This window comes from Poecilia mexicana, unplaced genomic scaffold, assembly GCF_051168715.1.
Source record: "Poecilia mexicana isolate PSO_F unplaced genomic scaffold, ASM5116871v1 scaffold_12, whole genome shotgun sequence".
Taxonomy (NCBI): domain Eukaryota; kingdom Metazoa; phylum Chordata; class Actinopteri; order Cyprinodontiformes; family Poeciliidae; genus Poecilia; species Poecilia mexicana.
The window spans coordinates 8,421,302-8,438,975 of NW_028263381.1; the positions used below are offsets into that span (position 1 = coordinate 8,421,302).

General features: G+C 39.8%; 1 protein-coding gene across 3 annotated transcripts in view; it reads left to right on the forward strand.

The window, feature by feature from the left end:
• The first annotated feature begins 391 nt into the window (after window positions 1-391).
• The window catches only part of rapgef1b (Rap guanine nucleotide exchange factor (GEF) 1b), a 49,406-nt gene continuing 32,123 nt past the window's right edge, over window positions 392-17,674 (forward strand). The window contains exon 1 of one of the 3 annotated variants that reach the window (XM_088010859.1): window positions 392-803. In XM_088010859.1, the coding sequence (XP_087866985.1) occupies window positions 776-803 (28 nt within the window). In that variant the 5' untranslated portion in view covers window positions 392-775. The remainder of the gene's footprint in view (window positions 804-17,674) is intronic. The other 2 variants (XM_088010858.1, XM_088010860.1) reach the window with 2 other exon arrangements.

Genomic DNA, 17,674 nt, shown 5'->3' on the forward strand with positions numbered 1-17,674 from the left:
TGCTTGTAAATGGACAGATGGATGACAAAGTTCCTTGGCTCCCACACTGTAGTGACATATTCCTTAGATATAGTTGTCAACAGCTAACTGTGTGATTGACACAATAAAAATTAAACACAATTGAAGTACATCCTTCAAACATGCAGAACCAATTTATTTGTTTTTGACTCAATGGTCACAGAACCTCACAAAATGAATTAGTTGCACATAATAGCATAATAAAAGGCATGTCACATGCGGCAACTGTAAAATAAAACTCCTGAAATTGTATAATAGAAAGTTCAAATAAATTTTCAATGCATAAAGTTATTCCATAAGCACCACGTGTATTTTTGTTTAAAAACAACAAAAAACTAGTGAGGATTGGTTTGCAACTCTTTGAAATGAAGTTACAACACGCCCATCGCCTTGATGTCAAACTGACGTGTCCAATTCCTACCAGCAGGGGGCGCTGTTACGCCAGATCGGATTTTTTTTTTTCTTCTTTTTCCCTGCCCGAGTCTGGGATCAGGGCATTAACGTGTGTTGTGCGCGCGTGTGTGTGTGTATCCAGTGAAAATTACCCGGAGACGGACGAAGACCGTTTTTGACCGTACCAATGTGTCTGGCCTGTAAATACAGCGCATTAACCCCAACGGAATCATCTCCTGGACACGGTGGGACATCGAAAATGAGGGAATAATCGGAGGACTCGCGCGGCGAGGCTCGTCTGCAGCTACCGTTTTTGTTGAACTGAGAGCGGGGATCACAGCTGCCGCTGCTGCTGGCTACGAAAATGTCGAGAAAAATAGAGAGCAAGCAAGGTAAGTCCTGCCCAGGCTAGACTCAAAGCGTACTACTCCCACCTCGGGATACTGTAATAACGGGATTCCTTATAAAGGGGAGCTGTGGATGGATTTAAACGCGGGATGTGTATGGGTAAATCTTCAGGCTCCCGGATAACACTGCATGAATGTGTCCAGTGTAAATGGTGGTTTAATTGGGCCTCATGGATTGCTCTTTTCTCGGCTATCCAATTGAAAATAAAGCGTCACTCTCTATCCTGCTCGCTGGTGTTAGCTGATTTAGCATGCCAGTGTAAAATAAGGCAGAAGTAATATCACATATAGATGCTGTGGTTCTTAATCTGGCATGGGACTTCACCGGCATTTTATCAGTCTCCCTGTGATTCCCCCCCCCCCTCTTCTTTCTACGGTCACGTAAATATAATCGTTTATTGTTTGAAAACGTCCATACCCGCTCGAAACAAATCTCAGATGTTTTTGGTGGGATGAGGAAATGTCTCGGAATCCTTTGGGAACTCGGCATATGTTATTTAAAATGTGTTCTCCCACGGCTTATCCTCATTTAATGTGGGTTTGCTGCTGGAAGCAGCAGCTAAATGTTAGCTTTTTGAGGCTAACGTTAGCTGCGTCGACACCTGGAGTTAGTTCACGCCCAGGACCTGTGTATATCTGTGCTAAACTGATTTTCACCACTGTGCATGTGGCAATTTTTTTTTTCTTTTTTTTTTTCATGGTTTTGGTCGCTTGTTGTGTCTGCCTGCGTGGCTCATTTTGTATGCAGGCGAAAGGCAAATAAAGCACTGCATTGCACTCTGGAGTGCGAGTGCAAACAGGGGTCGTCTTAGGTATGTATGCCTTTGGGAAGGAAACTTTATACCCGCCAGATACACTTGCATCCCCATTCCAGCAGCTGTCTCCCTGCCTGGCCTTGTTCATATATATACAGTCCTGCCCGGTGTCGCCTGCAGTAAATGGGACTCCCATTAACCGGCAGGCGAGGAGGGAGTGTCATCATCCACCGCCAGGCTCACTCATTCCTCATAGGCGTAAAAGTTTCCGATTCCTTTCGTGTCTTGCGGACAGATGACTACATATGGTCACAGCTAAATGAAAAGTCAGAGGCAGTGCAGATTCTGACTCGCACATCTGCTTTCCCAAGCTTTCCTAATTATACTTATAGGGGGACTTGTAGGTCTGTTGTCAAGGCACAAACCCGTCCGACACATAATTTGCATCTGATTCCGATTTTTGCCTATTCCCGTTTCCTCTTAAAGTCTGTAATTGATGATAAAGCATAACAGTATTCTTCTGACATGATGGAAAAAAAGAATGATCTGTTTTAATAAAACATTTTTAGAAAAAACACAGAAATAAACAATGACTTTCTAAAAAAAATCTAAAGTTTGAGCAGCAGTTCATTTTTTTTCATCATTTAAAAAAAAAAAATAAGGCAGTAAAACCGTAGGCAATATTTTTGCAGCATATCACATTTTTGTCCTTTCATAAGTTTGCAAAGTTTCCTTTTTTTTACACACTTAAAAATACACAGCTTTCAAGATTTTAATTTCGTGAAAAAATAAGTAGTATGGACCTATATGCTATGCATTTCATACATGTTATCCATATAAAGAGTCTGCATTATTCAGCTAAATTGAGAATTAAATTGAGAAATAACATTTTAGCAATATCTCAAAAACAAAAAAATAAAATAAAATGACTGCAGAGTTGACAGTTTAATCAGTCTAGTATCTAGGAAAACACAGGAATTGTTCTGTGTAAATTCCTATAAATTTAATGAACTCTTTACCTGTGAACTTTCAAACGATAAAAACTACCAGTGTTTCGTAATTAAATGTGATCCGTTCCATTTCAAATTACTCTTAAATTCGTGTAAAACGGAGAAGGTTTGCTGGAATACCTTCACCTTCCTGACAGTTTTCCTTTCTAAAAGTTTCTCGCACCTTTAGTTAGTGTTTTTAGTTTGTGGCTGATCGATCATCAGCCGGGATCAATCGGATATAAAATCGCCTTAATTGGGTCACTGGAAGATTTCCATTGCATCTCCACTTTTAAACATTTTTTAATTGTATGTAAAGCTCCCAGTTGTGAGCAGATGGATTTTTAGCCATTGACTGAAGAATGACACATGATGCACGGGATAACTACTCAAGTGGTTGCCATGGTGCACAGGTTGTCTCGGGTTTATCAATGCAATGCACACATGGACCCCAAACTTTCACAGGAGAGTAATGGCCAGATTCACTTGCTACATAAACATACTCCCCTCTCGCCATGGTAACCGTGTCCCAAAATCGCCGGCTTTTCCTCTTCAGGGATGTTAACGCCCGGATTCGTGACCTGTTTATTAGAGTTGGCTTTGCAACCTGTTGTGTGGCGCTCCATTTTGATGGCACATCCAGCTGCGTCAAAGTAAATAAATAAATAAAACACCCAAGTGAGTGGTTGATTTATCCTCTGTAGCATTTGTTTTGTTGCATACGCACCCACATGACCTCATCGGTTAGGCACCCGGGACTGTAATCCTTAAACAGATACAGAGTCTTGAGTGTTGCCCAAAAACCCTTGGAGCAGCTGACTTGCAAACTCGCTGCTCTGTGATTTCCTCGAGGGAGCAGGAACCGGGTGGAGAGGAGCAGAGATTTACAGCAGTTTTGTCAGTTCACTTTTGGTATGCTGTGCTCTCTTTGCGCGTCTACTTAAAAGTTTGGGACGTTTTGTGTCGGCGTGCATGGGTGACAGTTACGCGTAACGAATAGCTGATGAGCTAATAACGGCTGTTGTTTCTATCATTTTCATAGAGACTACAAATATCATGATCCAGCTCAAAAGCTTCACTTGAGTTTCTGTTTCCGTCTGTTTATTAGACAATTTAACATCTGAGCAAAGCACCGAAGACATGAAAATGACAAAAAAAAAACATTTTCAGCTCAGATTACTTGTTAATCATAAACGGATTCAGTCTTTTAGTTCGTTTGAACTGCTTTTTTTTTTTTTTACCTCCATTTCAGTCATTCAGTCCACTTGAACGAGCTGGGAATAGAATATAAATGAGATTTATTACCTTCCTCCTAAGGCTGTCAGTTATATAATAATGTGGTGTTTTTCCAGTTCGGTTCGTTCACTTGTTGGCAGCCGCGGTGGACGGTCTAGACGCCATTTGTCCAACCTCTCTCTCTGATTTCAGATTCGTTTATCTATCAAACTAAAAACTCTCTCGGCATTTGGTGTTTGGCAGGTGTAAACCTGAAATGTACGATTTGTAAACAATACTGCATCCTTTAAGATTTGCTCAACTCACTTCCCTCTGTGCCTTATTCTAGTTTTTCCCAACAATAATCCCTTGGTGTAGGTGGGATTAGCTGCTTGTCATCGCACAACTGTTGTGACATTCATGGGTGTGTTTGGCCGCTGTTTGTAATTATGAATTTCCCACCAGCAGAAAAAGATGGCCTGCTTGCAAAAATACCTTTGCTGCAACAAACCTCAGAAGATCTTCTCCATTAAATAATAAAGCTGTTGCAGAAACTATTTTTAGGTACAACTAAACTTATTCTGGTTTGCAGAAAATGAGATTTGGATTGTTCTGCAAAGAAAGAACTCGTTATGATACCAGGATGTTGTGCTTCTTTTTTTATTTGTATTAGCAAAAAGCTCTTATTTTGTTTATAACAAATTGTCTATTTGCACTTTTTTCTTTGTTTTTTTTTTTTTTAAATTATTATCAAGTCAAAGGCATGTGATGAACTAGCGTCTTTCCCAAGGTGTAACATATTGGTCAGTGCTCCTACTAATTTGTGTGTTTTAAGCCTTAGAAAATAAATCTTAATCTGTCACAACAGCCACTGGCACAAAGAGTATAAATCGGTATTCAGGAAAAGCCTAATTCATGCATCTTTTTACATTTCTGTGTGCAGAATTGTCCCTGTCTGACCTTCCTGAATGAACCTTGTTTATGTGATGACATGAACTTGTAGTTTTCTACGCGAGCGTTGAGGTGGTGGTGAGTTAGCATAAGTTTAAATGCTGGAAGAGAAAAGAGATAGGTCTGCATTACTGTTTCCTTTTTATTTTCTCCCCGGCTATTGCAAAATCCATGTTTCATTTTCGACACGGAGTCAGAAATCATGACACAAGTTTTGGCTCGTCAGCGTTGGTAACAAAGCTGTGGGAGTATCGGCGTTTTAAAATTAGCCCGTGGACTCCTCTCTGACTGGACCGTTGATAGTGGTAACCGGCCGCAGCGGAACTGATCCATCAGTTTCCTATTTTAGACTCCCTGCCACCCCCACTCAACCTCCCCGCAAATAATGGGAGTGTGTGTCCGTGTGTTTAGCTGCGATGCAAAGAGTTTCCTCTCTAGCATTCCTAGAGTTAACGCCGAAGTGCGAGTTATTCGGACGCCTTTGTGCTTCTCAAGTGGTGACTGGAATGCTTTAAGCCTCAAATATATTGTTGTGTGATGTACAGAAATAGCGAGGCCTGCGTGCCTTAGTCACCAGAGCTAAAGAAGTTATGATTACAAAACGCTTCCTGGGACAATTTGGTCAGGCCACATTGCTGGTGAATGATCCCACTGTTACATAGGGCAGGCTACGGGTCCTGGTTTGACATGCTGCAATTTTTGAGGTTTGATGGGAGCAAGCTCTTCGCCCTCCCTGCACCACAGAATGAGAGGCCTGCTGCTCCCATATAGGTTTAGCAGTGTTGTAATTAGATTTTCTCCTTTTTTTTTTTTTTTTTTGTGCGTGTGTTCTGTGTATGGGAAAGCAAATAAGAAGGAGGAAATATGGTTCAGGGATGAGAAGAAAGAGGGTGGAGAAAGATTAAAGGAATGGGATAGGAAAATGGATTGATTGCACGTTTGGTAACGACTGGGGCCGAGGCAATCGATGGGAAGTGGAAGCAGTCGGGCATTTGCAACATGAATGTTTTCAAGTCCTTTGGTCTTCTGCGTCTTTACCAGCTTCTTCCGAGGAGCAGAAGGCTGCGGTAAAGGTCGTTTTCGGAGGGCCACGTTTGTAAGTCGATGCCAGTTCTCTTTGCAGGTTTATGTCTCGGGCTTCTGTCTGTTTTCCAGACTCTTATCGCCTGGATGCTTCGTTTGAAGCTGTGTGCTGGCATCTACGCCAGAGAGGTTGCTTATTCCCACAGGTGGACGGCTGTCTTCTTCATGGCTTTCCCCAGTGCAGGTCACTGGGAGTTGGTTCCCCTTCATGGACACTGATGCCACCTTCTTTACTCGGACCAGGATTTTTTTCTTTTTCCCCTTCTCAAGGTTTGCTTTTTCGAAACATTCAACTGCTTCCCAGTGCCCGTCGACTTCTGTCACGTCTATTTGCGGCTCTTTACTGTGAGGCGCGATGCAACATGGGTGAGTCAAGTGAGGACGGTCACAAGGACTGGTGAGTTCATGACTAAAAGTCAGCAGTCCCGTTGAGGGATGGCTGTAAAAACGCGAGGTTGATCGGCGAGCCTCAGCTCACAGAAAGCGCGACCATCAATATCACCAGGACTAAGCTCAGTGGATAAAGGATTCTTGCATGGGCAATATAAGCTGGAGGAGCCAGGGTTCCTCCGAGGACACGGACTCCTCTCTACGGGAGGATGTGGATGAGGACGCAGGTAAAGAAACTGAAACACACACAGAAAATTACTGTAGATCTGCCTTGTCAGAATTTCGTGTTTAACTGCTGGTTTTTGAAAACCTTTACTCTGTGATACTGATTTTATTAACTTTTGGTTTCTCTTTAAGAAAGTTTTTTTTTTTTTTTAAATAGATCCAATTGATAAAAGATTAAAAAAAAACAATTGTACTCCATATAGACTTCCTGTTTTCTTTCTTGCTTTCTGAATGCCTGAAGGCAGACAAGTTGTAGAAAACATACTTGCTGTTTCAAAAGCACATCTCTCTGCTTCTTCGTTGCAATGGCTGTTGTGCTTGGACGCATGTACATGGTGCATTCACTGATCAGAAAAATATCCGATTTTTAAGTTTCCGACGAGCTGATTCCAGATCAGGCCAGTCAACCTGGGAAAAAAATGATCATTTTCAGTTGCCATGTGATTCATCAAGCACCTCTAGTTGTATTGTGCTTTTGAAACATGTTGAGCTGAAACGGCTGAGTAGATGAAAAGCTGTTCAGTAGTTTTTGTATTTTAATATACATGATAAGAATGCAGGGCTTTCACTTGAAAATATTATCAAAGGCTCGTTTCACTCGACCTCTGCTTATGTTCTGACTACAGAAGTTTTACTGTATAAAGTTGTTGCAGCAGTTTTTATGATTTAATTGCTTAGTTTTAAGCAGTTTTCTTTAAGGGGCTCTTAGGGGTGTGTACGTCTTTATTTAAAGCTCTTCTTACCAGTTTGGAAGATTTCTTTTTTAACTTTGGTAAAATAGGTTCAACTGGCAGAATAAAGTGCAGGGGACATTCCTCGCTGTGCTTTTTGTGTCATGTGGCTTTATAGAAAGTGCTCATTTGCGCTGCTGAAGCCTTGGGCGGACCCAGCTTTAAGAGGCGGCTCTGCAGGCCCGCAGCCCTCCGTCAGAGGCTGCCGCTTGACCTTCTAGCCTCCACCATTCGTAGACAGAAGCGCAAGCAGCCTCTCTAATCCCAGGCTCATCAGGTGACGACTTGCCACAGTTGCCTCGATGCCATCTTCTTAATCCTGTTGCGCAATTAAAAAAAAAAAAATAAATAAATTATAGTAATAAAATTGCATCGCTTACACGGCTGTGGTTGATTTGCTTCACCATGGTAGCCGAGTAGGTTTGTTGACCCACACGTAGGGGTTTGCGCCGCTCGGGTTATTAATGTTTGTTATGAGCCGGCGCTAAACCAGTCGCACTGCGTGAAATGATCCACCCTGGTGAGCCGGTAGCACGTACAGGCTCCTAAATTAAGGGAGTCGAGTCCATTATTGTGTAATTACACAGGACTGAGAGACCTAATGCCTTGTTTTGAAAACACAGTTGCACAGCAGTTGGTGTTTGGATGAGTTTGTGTATCATTCGTCTAAAATAATTTGCTCCGTATTTTTAGCGATATTAGGTCTCTGTAGTGACATGTAGATTCTTCGTTGTGATTCACTCGTATTTATATCGCTATTTATTACATAGAGCAGGCTATACTCTATAGATCTTTTTTAACATTTGGTGGGAACTAATTCGTTTGTTGCCTTTAATTTTAAAGAAAATGGTTTCATGTTTGTTTTGACTATTGAGTCAAAGATGGACTAAAATTCGATATAACGCCAAATAGAATGAAATTTGACATCATGCTGTTATGTTTAGCTCTGCAACAGACAATAATTTTAATTCTATCAATTATTTTGACTTCTAATCAGTCTGTTAAAATTTTGGCACATTCTGCTGATTTTCCATTTGAATTTTCTTTTTATACAATGGGATTTAGAAATGTGTTCAAAATGCAAATAAACAATTCGGTTCCCGTTTTTAAATGAGAAAATAAACATTTTACTGCCTAAAAATGCAATAACGTAGCATTCCTTTCGCTGATCATTTGTAGCAAGGGATGCGTCTGCAGTGAAAAAATTTCTTCTAATATCAAAATGTGATACAAAATGTGGTACTCTTTCTGTTTGACTCAACATCAGTGCAGCTGACTTTTTTTTATTTTTATTTTTTCGGTTAAACGATTCATTGGGTAACAAATGGTGATTAAGAGAATTTTTTAAAATTATTTTTTATACAGGATGCTACAAGTAAACGGCCAAAAAAGTGGTTACTTAAAACATAACTGAGGTTTAGATGTATTAGATGACATTGTTTTCAAGTTCTTGGCTTGCTTGAACTTTTGCAGATTTCAATTTGCCTTTTTAATGTAGTTTTCTTGTTAAGATTTGATTTTAGAAATTAGGAACTCATGACTTCCTCCAACGTTTGATGTGATTGTCGAATGCTAACCTTAAGTTGTTTTGAACAATGAATTGTGTTTATTCTCTTGCTGACTATATCGCCTGCAATATTACTCTTGATTTTGGCTTTTTTTTTTTTTTTTTGTAATGAAAAATATGGAGAACCAGTAAAACTGTTTTTGTGTCTTTGCCTGGGCTGAGCTTGTCCACTTGCTGAGACCCTAAAGTGGCAGGGTGCCGGCGGACAATGAAGGGGAAGCTTTACAGTTGCTGCCAGTTTCCGATGCCACTCCAAATCAGGAATGAAAGGAGAAGCTGGCATCGCTTGCAAACAAGTCACTGCTGTTGTCGAGGTAGATCTATGTTTAGATGCCTTTGTTTGTCTTTTGGCTCCATCGATGACTGTGAATCCTTAGATTGATATCTTTTAATCCTGCCGGAACTGTAAAGGATATGGTGACTCGCAGGCACACAAATTGTGTCGGCGTGCATCGACCCACTTCTTCTTGGATTTTTCTATTTTGATCAGATTTTAAAATTTTCAAAAATGCTGGCTAAATATTAACTTGAGAACAAAATATTGTACATTTAGATTAATATAAATGTGTATTTGTTTATTACTCTAAATATGGATTAAACGTGTGATACAATTAAATTATTTTTCTTTCACCATCAGCACAAACCTTTGCAAACGCAGAAAAGTCTTGTTATATTTTTGTAGTCATGTGTTATGGGCGTCCCATTAAGTTAATCAAATCAATAGCATGTTTGTCTATGAAGCAATTTGGTTCATTCATTGGCGTGGTTGCCATGGATACATCCAAGGAAGTAAAGTTTGAGACCTTTAAGCTACAGTCGTTGCAGCAGTTAGCTTGTTTACTCGCTGCTTAGATATCACTTATTGATGATTTGGCTTGTAACACATTTAAGTATCTAGTTACTTGCGCGTGTACGAAAGTTGTGTGGAAAATGAATAAATGTAAGACTTTAGTTTGAACATCACAAAATGTGACAACTTATTATTCATGAACATTTCAGCTGATTTTTACGCAACTCAGACGTCTGTCATTTTTACGTTTTGGTGCAACAAATGAGTTTTTTGTTGTTGTTTTTTTTATTGAAATGTGGGAAAAAACTTTTTCAACATATTGTTTGTGAAGTACTTTATTTTAAATAATGGGACTTATTTATGACTCCACTCAGACCCAAACTTAGCCATTAGCTTCAATCACAACTGTTTTTTTTTCCTGCTTTACTTCACCACAAACATAAAACAATATAGGTTTTAAAGCAACCTGCCAGCTTTTCTTTTTGTTCTTGTTTGTAATACATCAGTTGTATTGAACCTTCCCGCCAGCCCTGTCCAGCCTTTGTGCACAAAAGTGTCAAGAGGTTGACAAGTAGGCCACTGTACAGACAGAATGAGCTTTGTGCAGCTCTCCAACAGGAGGAGAGTGGTACCACTCCTCACTGCTCGAGGCCATTTACTGTTTCCTATGCTGCTGTCTCTCTGCATCTGTCTTTTACTCAGCACTGAAGTGATTGGTTCTATTGTGGCTGTTTGTCTCTGTGGGCAAGATCTGTCTCGTTTCTCGAGTGCTTTATAGCGAATGTTTGCTTTGTGCTCTCCTGCCAAGCAGCTGCCATTCTCTCAGAACTCCAAATTCAACCAGCAAATCAGCGTTGTTTTATTTTCGCTGTCGCAGTCTGTTCTCTGGTGCCGTTTGATGTCAGAGATCCTGACAAGTGGGGGTATTTATAGCTCTTTGTGGTTCTTTAGTATATTGGTTTCACCCAAGGGGAACCTGCTGCCTGCCAGCCGGTGCGCGCTCGCTCTGCTGAAAGATTCAGTTCGAAAAGTGAGCTTTAAATGGAATCCAAAATAATAAAAAAAATAAATAAAATGCAGTGATATGCTGCCAGAAGGTCACTTTAAGGATCAGGCTGCTTTGAGCCGTTTGGTGTGTCTGGGATAAATGAGGCGAACCATTTCGAGAGAGAGGCTTGAGAAAATCCAGAGACGTACCAATTTTGGGCAAGCCTGGACTGCGAAGAGGAAGCGGCACTCGATGATGGAGACAAGGGACAGGAAATCGTACCAGTGGCTTCGGCGTCAGTAGGGAAGGAACAGGAGGGGTACCCAGGATGGCGTGTATGTGTGTGTGTTGTGTGATTTCCCATTTTCAACAATTTGCATCATACAAATTTACACCCCACCCTGTCATGAAGCTTGGTGAATGTGTGGCAGTCTTTGGAGTCTTGTTTGGTACACAATGAAAGAATTAAGTTATTATTATTATTATTTGCTGAGTTAAAGTTGTTTTTTTATGTGTGTACAAAAGAAAGTAATATGTCACTGTCACCAGGTTAAATAAGCAAACTCATGGAATTTCGGTTTTCCTATCAAAATACAAAAGCACCATTTTATGAAATTTGTTGATACCTTTCACACATACAGGTTTGACTGGGGATGTCATGATAACACATTTTTGCTGGACAATAAATTATTCCAGACATTGCGATAAACTTCAATATTGTTGTTTTGAGACCATTTTCAAGTAATGGCTACTAGTGGTAATGGCATAATAATTCAAGAACACCCTCTTTAAAGATCAATAACTTTTCATTTTAATGAACACTGGAACTGGAAGACATTTTAAATATCCAAAATAATTAAAGAAAACAACAAATAAAAGGATTTAAAGTCTCTGTGAACAGAATTGTCCTTAGAAAAAGTGCTAGTTGAGACCAAAGGATCAGACTGAAGACTTTTGTCATCCAGTTTGTAGTAGAAAGAGAGCGAATAGAGAAAAAAAACAATAAATGATGCAAATAGAAATTATTGAGCCCATTTTAGCTTATCATAGATTGTCTAACTTGCTGCTTATTGAAAGAAATCTAGACGGTGTTGAGGAACATCCCCAGACTTGCTTGTAAGATGAAATCCGTTTCATTTATTGCAGAAAAGGAAGACGTAAACAAAGAGACAAATTTCCGTTTTCAAGACGTACAGCAAGTTGTTTACATAACATACTGGTTGCTTTTCCACTGAATGAACAACCATCAAATAATGGAATTGTTTCTGCAACATGATGCACAGCATATATACATTCAATAGTGCATTGCAGTGTTGTGAGAATAGTGTTGGGTTTTTTTTTTTTTTTGGAAGCATTCAGGTTTTCAGAAATTGCTTGGAGAAAATGGCAGAAGCAGCCAAGTAGCACAGAGCAATCTAAGTTCAAGATTCAAAAAATGTTTTGTTTGTTGTTTTTTTTTTATAGAAATCTGAAATGAAGTTGAACTTTCATTGTACTACGGCCGTGCCAAAGATAGAAACACCTTGTTTAGAGTAAATACTGACTGACAGCATAGTGCAACTTGATTAAACGTGCCTGAAAGGTGAGCGCTGTTTAATCCGGAGGCTTGTAGATTTTATGGCACATTACCAGTGTTTCGCAAAGCAGTGTTTTCCACTCCACTGTTTGCCGTCTCGTTATCGGCGGGTTTTTAAAAGAAGCCGGGACCATCAAAAGCTTGCCGCTCGTGCGCCGCAGACCGTGTTCTGCTTGTCACTGGTGCTGCTGAAAAGTCGCGCCCCGGGGGCAATTCGCTCTTGCTTCTGCTTGCGGTTGAATGCCTTTTAGAGACGAGTCGTGCGCTTATTTGTTGGTGTCGCTGGATGTGTGAGTGAAGGCCCGTGTGTTCTGTTGTACACAGGACAATTGAAACAGCTACACCTTAGGGTTCGCTGTGTTACTTTCAATACAGCCCCAATAAAGGGATTTGCCCAGAGCTCCCATGAATATGTTCCATTAGCCTGTCCGGTGGCTGTAATGAGACGTCGACCCATATTGAAACCATCCGATTTGTACTCCAGCTGGCAGAGAGGCTGGATTATTTGAGCGCACACGCATTATCGTAGAGGTCAGTCACAGCCCAGAGTAAGCACAGTGTGGCATGTTTTTAAATAGCTTTGTTAGAGTTGTTATGCAAAGGTAGAAGGGTACAGTAAGTGATGATGATGCTAGCTTGAACTCAGATAGCTTGGGGGTGAGTTTTAGTGTTCCAACTAAGCCAACAAAGGCTAAAATTTTACTCCTGAGCTATTTAGAGAAGTGAATTTTGGGGGTGTACTTATTTGGTCGCAGTCTTAATATCTTGGTGTGTGTGCTGGCTATTGGAGGGTGTAATTTGAGAATATTTTAGGGATCAGAGAGTTTCTATGTCCTACTGCCTCAGCTGTTGAAAGTGAATTGAAAGAGGATGTGTTTACTTTTTTTTTAATATCGCCACTTTTACACATCCACATTTGTATTGATTCATACAGGAATGCTTTGTTCATTCTGAAAAGGAAAGTAAAGCATTAACTTGATTGACCTTTTTTTTTATTAATTTAATATATTATCAGTACTTTGTAGCATAACCTAATTAAATGCATGACTAACAGGCTTTGTATAGCAGAAATCTCACGCACTGCTCTTAATATCTGCACAACATCCATTGCATTTCATTCAAGCATTTAATATTAAATGCATGGGGAATTGTAACCTCAGAAACCCTGAGATCACGCATTGTAGCTTATTTTAAATGGCTGTTATGGCTGTAATTTATGATGTTTGTTATTCTTTGCTCTGCCTTGTTCGTCATGTTGCTGTAATGGTAGACTGCATATAAAATAACCGTGCAACTGTGCCTGACGGTGGATGCGGATGGCAGTAAATGTACTGGCATTAGCTGCTGCCTTGTTTCCCATTAAAATTCTGGTTTAGTTTTCATGGGCAAAGATATGTTTCTTAATCCGTATTGATGTTTTATTCAAACACTGAACAAGCATAGGTGCGTCACCTGGGGATTAGGTTGGATTTGGTTTTGTTTTGTTCTAACATTGCGTGTAATTAGTCTAGTCACATGTTTCACATTGTAGTTTAACCTTACCACAGGTTTCAGGTGTTTTTTTTTTTTTTTGTTTTTTTTTTTGCATATTTTTACACTTATTTGGCGCTTGGCGCTAATAAAAATATGCATATTTTCCCTGTTACCGTGGTGACAAACCTGACAAAGTGGGCCAGGTGTTGTGTGTTTAGGGTAAATGTAATGATTTCTTTTTGGCTTGTCTCCTCAGTTTACCATGTTGTCTGATATAATTTAGAAGAACTGTTTTTACTCTCAAACGTAATCACACCAAGCAGTTAAGTATCTGATGCGGTGCTTTGTGATATGGATCTGCGTTATAGATCGTCTTTACCGTGTGGCGCGCTCTGTTAGTCATGGATGACCAGGCTGTCTGTGCTCATGCGCGGCAGCACACAGAGGACCTCCATCCCCGCTCTGATATCTACTCCTGAGCTGACCCACGGCTGCTGGTTCTGCTTTGCTAGTCATTGACATGCTGAAGGGCGTGTTTGTGGAAGCCGCTGACAGCATACCATAGCGCCTGTGGTTGATTTTTTTTTTTTCTTTTATCGCAACCGAGATAAAGAAAAACAAAACGACCCAGGTGCCCTTGGATATTGAAAAAAAAATTGTAGTACAATATATATTTCATGTAAAACCTGCAAGCACTCATACAAACCACCTCATTTAGACTTTGATTGGATCCCAGTGCAGTATTGATAAATCTTTCTCACTGTTCACACATCATGCTTGCTTTGACTCCAAAAGTCATTATAAAGAATGCTAATGGGGATATCGGTATAATGCATTGCCAACTGTATATGGACCATGTAGAAACACTCCATGGTCTCATTTACTATTTTGTTTTGCAGAAAACAATATGTGTTAAGTGGGCTAAGCACTTAGCATCCACTTCATGTCATTTAGTTACTCGGTAAGTGAAGCTGATGCTCTCTTACTGAGTCTCCCTGTGGCTCTTTGTTGAACACCATGCCTAAACAGCACAGCTGGAAAGCTATAAAACACACCATTGGACTTCTGCCTCCATTACTTCGTAAATCAGCTGTAAGCCATGCTCTATGCCAAGACTTTTTCTGTTGCTGCTACTGCTGCTGCTTTGCTACCTCTCTAGTAGTGTTACTTTGCCTTAGATATCTACAAGTGCAACATATAATATTTCCTGCATGTCTTCTGTCAGAGACCAATTTTTCTGTTTTAAAAGCTGAACACAAACATTTAGAAATCCCTAAATAAAGAAATGAAATGATCACAATGATAATGAATCACATTTTTCCTGTTTAATTGTCCCTTTTTCTAATTTGTCTGTTTTTCTGCTGGTATTTCTGTTTGCGTTTCACGCCATATTTTTTCCACTCTTCATTGCTGCGGACAATATGCCACTCACTGTACTGTCATTTAAAGACTAATGAAGTCCCCTAGAGAGAATTAAGAATTAAGAGAATTAAAAATCTTTGTTTTTGTAAAACATTGATGTGCTGATTCCACTTTTAGTCATTATTTATCTTTATTTAATACAATTCTAGTATTTCTAGTAGGGATATGCCGATCAGGTTTTTTCCTGCCGATACCGATACCGATCACCCATGAGGGCCGATGTACCGATCACATAATTATTATTATTTTTTTTTTTTTTTTTTTATCATAAACACTACCGGTTACATTATGTGGAAAAAGGAACCATGAATTCACCTTAATTTAGACAAAAACTTGTTTTTAATAACTTTTTTCAAGAAGAAAACTAAACAAAACAGGCATTGTGCAAATTGTACTGCTATTGATATACTATCTTTAACAGACTGATAACATATGAAAGCTCTGAAGAGGCTAAATAATGCAAAGAGCCAAAATAAAACCTCTCAACATTGCCAAAAAGTTCAAGTATAAAACTTAACATTCAAAGGCAAAAACAGGATCCATTACAATAAACAATCCAGAGTTACTGAATGAAAACTTCCTGATAGCATGGCGGCTAGCTGATTACTGCTAGCTCTGAGTGGCTGTTTCTGACTGAGCGGAGTAATTATGCAGATCAGGGAGAAGATCGATTATTTTTTTTAGAGATTATCTGTCTCATGTTAGGACAGCGAAAGTTTTAATACGTATGTAAAATGTATTTTTTTTAGGTTAGATGCTGCAGCTTTAAGCAGAGGTTCGGTGTGAGAGTTACTACCAGGTGGAGCAGAAGCGAAGCTCCGTCTGTGAAATATTACTACCTGTAGCGTAGCAGCGGTTCAACAGCGAGAGCAGAACCAGCGTCTTACATCGCAGCTCGAAGACTTAAATAATTTTGCGGGTTATTTGTTTAGCTTTCTGACTGTCATGCTAATCCTGGTGAGTGTTTGTAGCTGTGCGCTGCTTTACCTGCTATCTGATCCTCCGTATGTCTTTTTTACTGCAGTGAGCCTCGATGTAGCCAACCTCTGTCAAGTATGGTATTGTTTTTATGTCGTATTAGCTTCGTTGTGTTGATGCATTTTGACTGCTTCAATTTTCCGCCGCAACATGCAAACTTCCCCATTCACTCAGTGGGTTATAGTTCCACATCGCTTAGGATTTGTTGCTGCGCGTTTGCGCAGTGTGAAGGAAAGAGGAGACCAGCTGCACAGGCAGGCTGCGAAATGAGATGATCGGTATCGGCAACAAGAGCCAATGATCGCCGATCACCGAGCATGCACTTTTTCACGAAAATCGGCCCGATTATGATCGGTGACCGATCGATCGGCACACCTCTAATTTCTAGCCTTCCTACTGTGTTACGGTCATCAATTAGTTACTTTAGCAGAGGCGATATCATGCCACACATTTTAATTAAAAGACAGTTATTTCAGAGTTGACATTTGAAGCCATCTTCAGCATCTTAATATTGCCAAAAAACCAAGGTTGGCATTACTAAACATCTAGAGACAAAGAGTGTTGGAGTTGGTGCAACCTGGTAGTGTTTAGGACAGTGCTTTCACCACCTGACTCCATAGTTAAGCAGAACTATTCAGTAACAAATTACTTATAATTTTATTTACTAAGAATATATAATGAAACTAAATTGAATCTTCCCCTTTAGAAGATTTTTAAATAATGTTTCCTTTCATATGTAGGAAATCAAACAGCTGTAACTTAGGAAACTGCATCTGGGATCAAAAGTAATTTTTTGAATTGAATTTTCAGCAAAGGACAATCAGTGAAAATGCCTTGGTCAGCGCTGTTTTCACTAGCCTGCACCAACATGTTACATGTCTCCATGGTAACATGTTGCTTTACCGATGACGAATACTTTAGGTTTTTGCTCAGATATGTGTCACAGCATCAAGACATAGGATTTTGCGCATCTTTTTCTTTGTACGATGTTAGACACCAGCTGACTCATGGCTCTTGCGGCGTTTTGAGATGTTGCTATGGAGTCAGTTCAAAACAAAAACATATCCACATCTTTCTTCTGGTATGCTACATTTGTAGTCTTTGCTCAGCTTAATCAGCAGGTGGCCATGCTGCTTCTCTTCATATTAACTTCTCTGTTATTGTTCATACATAATTAAGGCTTTTCCTAATCTCCACTGGGGAAAAAATCTATACATTGTAGAGCATGCAATGATATATAAAATGTTATATAAAATTATCTGAGAGAGATTTATTTTATTCTTCTCGTTAGTTTTTCATCCTTTAGGCAGAGTAGTAACAGTCCTCTATTACTTTGGAATATAGCGAGACTTGTTTTTTTTATTGCATTTATTAAAGTCATACTTTCAGATCAATTTTTTTCCACCAGCTGCTTTCTCTTCTCCAATTAAGCTCAAACAATGACCTTTCAGACTCTTGTTGTGCTCCTCCTGAAGCCAGGAAACCATGTCAGTTTAAGCGCAGGGTTCACGCACACTTTCATAGACATAAGGTTTAGGAGGAGATGGCAGCTGTTTGTGTAACCCGAATCACAACCTCTGCTCTGTATCCTTTCACCCTGCAATCATCCCGTTCTACGGGTGGAAGGAACTTGTGATGGACACACCAGCTGTCTTAGAAGGGTAACACCTTAACTTGGCGGTTTTAATGTTTTTATACAGACCTGGACCAAACACGCACAACC